The sequence below is a fragment of the Ciona intestinalis genome, chromosome 4 (assembly GCF_000224145.3).
Source record: "Ciona intestinalis chromosome 4, KH, whole genome shotgun sequence".
Lineage (NCBI taxonomy): Eukaryota > Metazoa > Chordata > Ascidiacea > Phlebobranchia > Cionidae > Ciona > Ciona intestinalis.
The window spans coordinates 1,107,711-1,111,696 of record NC_020169.2 but is presented as its reverse complement, the minus strand read 5'-3'; the positions used below and the strand labels follow the sequence as shown (position 1 = coordinate 1,111,696).

Genomic DNA, 3,986 nt, shown 5'->3' with positions numbered 1-3,986 from the left:
TTTAAGCAACATTTGACTTCTTTACAGTTTACAATACTACGATTGAATCAGGCCAAAGACTTGTTTTCTATCAGTATATGTTATTTTACTTACAAATAAAGAGATGATAACACATCACTTATTCCACTGTCCTAAAAGTGGTTATCATTAACTTGGTTTAATATTTAATAGTTTGATTAAGACTATTGCATATAAATATGTTTCTTATCTAGTATGTACTATTTTTGCTGCAAACAAAAGTACACCCCGTGATCTTAAAATGATAAATCTTTTTAACAGATGAAGACGAGGACAGTGAGGATGAAGGCAGCATCACGACACTTGATTATGAGGAGAATGCTAAGGAGTGCGGAACTGCAATGAAAGAATCAAAAGCTTACGAAGCTATGTCATCGTTAGTCAACTATGTTCAACCTGTTAGGTGAATGTTTAATGACTTTTAAAATTAACTCATTTAATAATATACTTTATTTATCCCCCGTGGCAGGGCAAGGACAGTCCTTGTAGCTCGGGTGTTCCATTTCATGCACTTCATGTTCATTTACAAGTTACCACATATGTAACTTTGTAGGTAGTAATTAATGTTTTTTTTTGTTAGTGTGTAGCTAACAATTTTGACAACCCTGAATGGAATACTGGGTTGATACAATTGCCGTTAAGTGTCTTGCTGTAGGACACATACATCCAAAATGGTAGCAATGTCAAGCCCCCAGGCCAGAACTCTGTTCTAGAGACAAGATTTCTAACCAATGTGTAGCAGTGCCAAACTTTATACATGCATATTTATACAACATTCATCATGCATTGCTATTTTCACACAGGTTCAAATCATTTGAATTATCTGAACGAAGAAAGCGATGTTATGAAATTTCTTCATTCACTGAGTCTGCTGCTCTGCGTCTTCTTACCTTCTACCCGATGGAATTTGTGCGTTACAATCGTCGGCAGATGAGCAGGATCTACCCCAAGGGAGCTCGTGTAGATTCATCAAACTATATGCCACAGATATTCTGGAACGCTGGTTGTCAGTTTGTGGCACTTAACTTCCAAATTTTGGGTATGTTTTACTGTAGAAATATTTTTAGTATATTTTTATTTAACAATTATCAATTTATTTCTCGACAATTTAGAGTAGCTTTTTATTAGTGCGAAAAAATGACATGCAAGTAGTAAAGGGTTGGGAACCTAGGATTTAGACTTAAATACTTCTATTTTTAAATACTCTTAGTTAATTTGCTGGTATTTTAATTCGTTTGTGGTAGGCTATAGTGACTACAGGTTTAGTAAAAGCAACAACTTTATATATTACATATACCGTATCAGATATCAGATAAAAATATATTTGTTATTATTTATCACACAGATCTTGCCATGCAACTAAACATGGGCTTATTTGAGTTTAATGGTTCATCTGGTTATATTCTTAAACCTCTCCCCATGAGAAATAAAGACAAAACTTTTGACCCGTTTTCCAAGAACTTGGATGGTGTTGTAGCTACAAGTCTAAAAATTCAAGTAATTTTAATATTTATAAGATATTTATTTTTTAATTTAATAAGACTTGTAATAAATTCCGCGAATCTAACCCTGATCTGATGTACATATAGTTGAACGATTCTTGTTTAGTAAAATACAGTAATGATCTGGCGCTACGAAAACCTAACCAACAAAAATCAAGTCCAACCACTAGTAGTATATTGAATAAGACCCTATTTAAATAAGAGACTGACGATGCCATTTAGGTGAAATATATTTCTCAATTACTACTAGTGGTTGGACTTGATTTTCGTTGGTTACGTTTTCGTAGCACCAGATCATTACTTTAATAAGATTTTTATGTTTATCATGGTCTCTATGTCAACTTTAAAGTAATTCTATTGTCCAAACAATTGTTTTATTATTAATGTTTTTCTCAATTTCTATGTTCAATGCTATGTGATTTTGTGTCTTTATAAAAGCTGAGTTTGTGTGCCAGAGTGTCATTCTAATGTTACATGTGTTGGATCGAAAGGTCTTGTTATTTGGTGTGACCTTAATTGACCTTTAGTAACTTTTTACTAATTTAAAATAAATCCTTTTAGATTTTGATGTTATTTGACTTTATATAGCTTTTCATTATGTAGAACGTTTTATAGTGACACGAATGAAACCATATTTAAAAAATTCAGTTTGTTTTATTTTATTACTTTGTTCCTGTTACCATAGGCAACAAACCTGGGGTGGTAGGGTGGGTAGGTCAACCCTTATTATTAGTAAACATTACAACCAAATTTAGTTTAGTTTGTTCCAAATGATGTTAATTACCTGAATATTTCATTTTTTAGATTATATCTGGTCAGTTTCTTTCCTCTTCAAAAGTAAGCACCTACGTAGAAGTGGACATGTATGGCTTACCTGCCGATACAATAAGAAAACGATTAAAGACAAAAGTTGTCGAAAGCAACTCCCTCAACCCATGTTACAATAGTGAGGTGTTTACATTCAACAAGGTAACAGCTTACATATAACTTGTTATAGTCAGTAATCCTTATGTTGTAATACCCCTTTTCCAATCGTAAAAGTAATGTTCTGTTATTGTGTTCTGTAAAAGTAAGGTTTTAACTTTAAAACATAGCACTATGGGACCTAAGATTTAGGCCAAGACCGGTCCATTGTGTAAATGTAAAATGTTTCTACCTGTTATTCAAACTGTTAACTTAAATGTTAAAAATGACTATCATTTTACCGATACTGTCTTTTTTTCCATTTCGCTACTTTTTTTGTTTCAATGAAAAGAAGAAACAAGTTGTTTTATATTTGCACAGATCGTGCTTCCATGTATTGCTATACTACGCATAGCAGTAATGGAAACTAATGGAAGTATGTTGGGTCAACGATTCCTGCCTGTTGATGCACTTAAACCTGGTTACAGGTAATATATTTGCAACACTTTTTGCAGTTCAAATTGGAGTAACATATTTTGAACACCTTTTAAAGCTATGCTGTAATTAAAAGTTTTGTGTTACCATTTCGGCTTATTTTTATAAGTTGAGGTTTTTTATTTCAATAGTTAAAAAATGCTTTGGATAGTGTTAAACCAGTGAAGGCCCTGTAGAATTTTAGATACTGTTCCTTGTAGCGGTTACTCCACAAAAGTAAATATCTGCTGGTATTTTATCAATGTGTTTATGTATATTGCAAATTGAATGTTCTACATATATACAGATACATCACACTTCGTAATGAGGGCAACCAACCACTAACCATGCCATCTTTATTCGTTCATCTTGAAGTTGCTGACTTTGTCCCTGAAGTGCATTTAAGTGAGTATTCTAACACACTGCGTGCACATTTATATAGTATGGTGGGGAAATTGGGAAACCATTAGCTTCAGCACATAATATCCAAGTATCCTGATTGTATTTTAAACAATAAACAACGTACTATGGGAGTCGTGAGGATACGGTTTTATAATTCTTTAAATGTTCTTTGTTTTCCACCAAATGGGATGGGAAAATGGATAAAAAAGATGTCCCATCTTTCCCCACTCTACTATTCACAATCACAACATAAGACGAAAAATACAAAAAAAAATCATTTTTACTCAGAATTTATGGAAGCACTCGCAAACCCGATCCCATTTATGAAAGAGAAAGATAGAGAGGAACAAGAGATGAAGAATCGGCAGAAAGCTCTCCAACTTCTCTTGGAGGAGGATGAGAAAGAGAAAGTTGAAGACAAACCTTTAGATTCCGATGTAAGTTCTTCAAAAAAACATATTTTAAAAGATTGAGGCTCTTTTAATTAATTTTGAAAGTTTAGCAGTTTTGTTAGGGTTTAAATATTCTCTGAAATAAAGATTTTTAATTTTAAGTTTTTTTTTATTTAAACTGTGTGGAAATGATTTTTCCTAATGTGGAAATGATTTTATTTGGATTTTTTTGAATAATTCTTCTTGTTTAACAATCGTTCCAACCATTTGTTTTACAGCTTTAAACTGTGCCGTT

The 3,986-nt window shown here is 32.6% G+C and overlaps 1 protein-coding gene across 1 annotated transcript in view; it reads left to right on the top strand.

The window, feature by feature from the left end:
* The window catches only part of LOC100182086 (1-phosphatidylinositol 4,5-bisphosphate phosphodiesterase beta-1), a gene marked incomplete in the record, with an annotated part of 27,043 nt that overhangs the window by 16,468 nt on the left and 6,589 nt on the right, over window positions 1-3,986 (top strand). Inside the window, 7 exon segments of the mRNA XM_026834174.1 lie at window positions 280-421; window positions 822-1,057; window positions 1,364-1,515; window positions 2,325-2,489; window positions 2,805-2,911; window positions 3,205-3,302; window positions 3,588-3,736. Of these exon segments, the coding sequence (XP_026689975.1) occupies window positions 280-421; window positions 822-1,057; window positions 1,364-1,515; window positions 2,325-2,489; window positions 2,805-2,911; window positions 3,205-3,302; window positions 3,588-3,736 (1,049 nt within the window).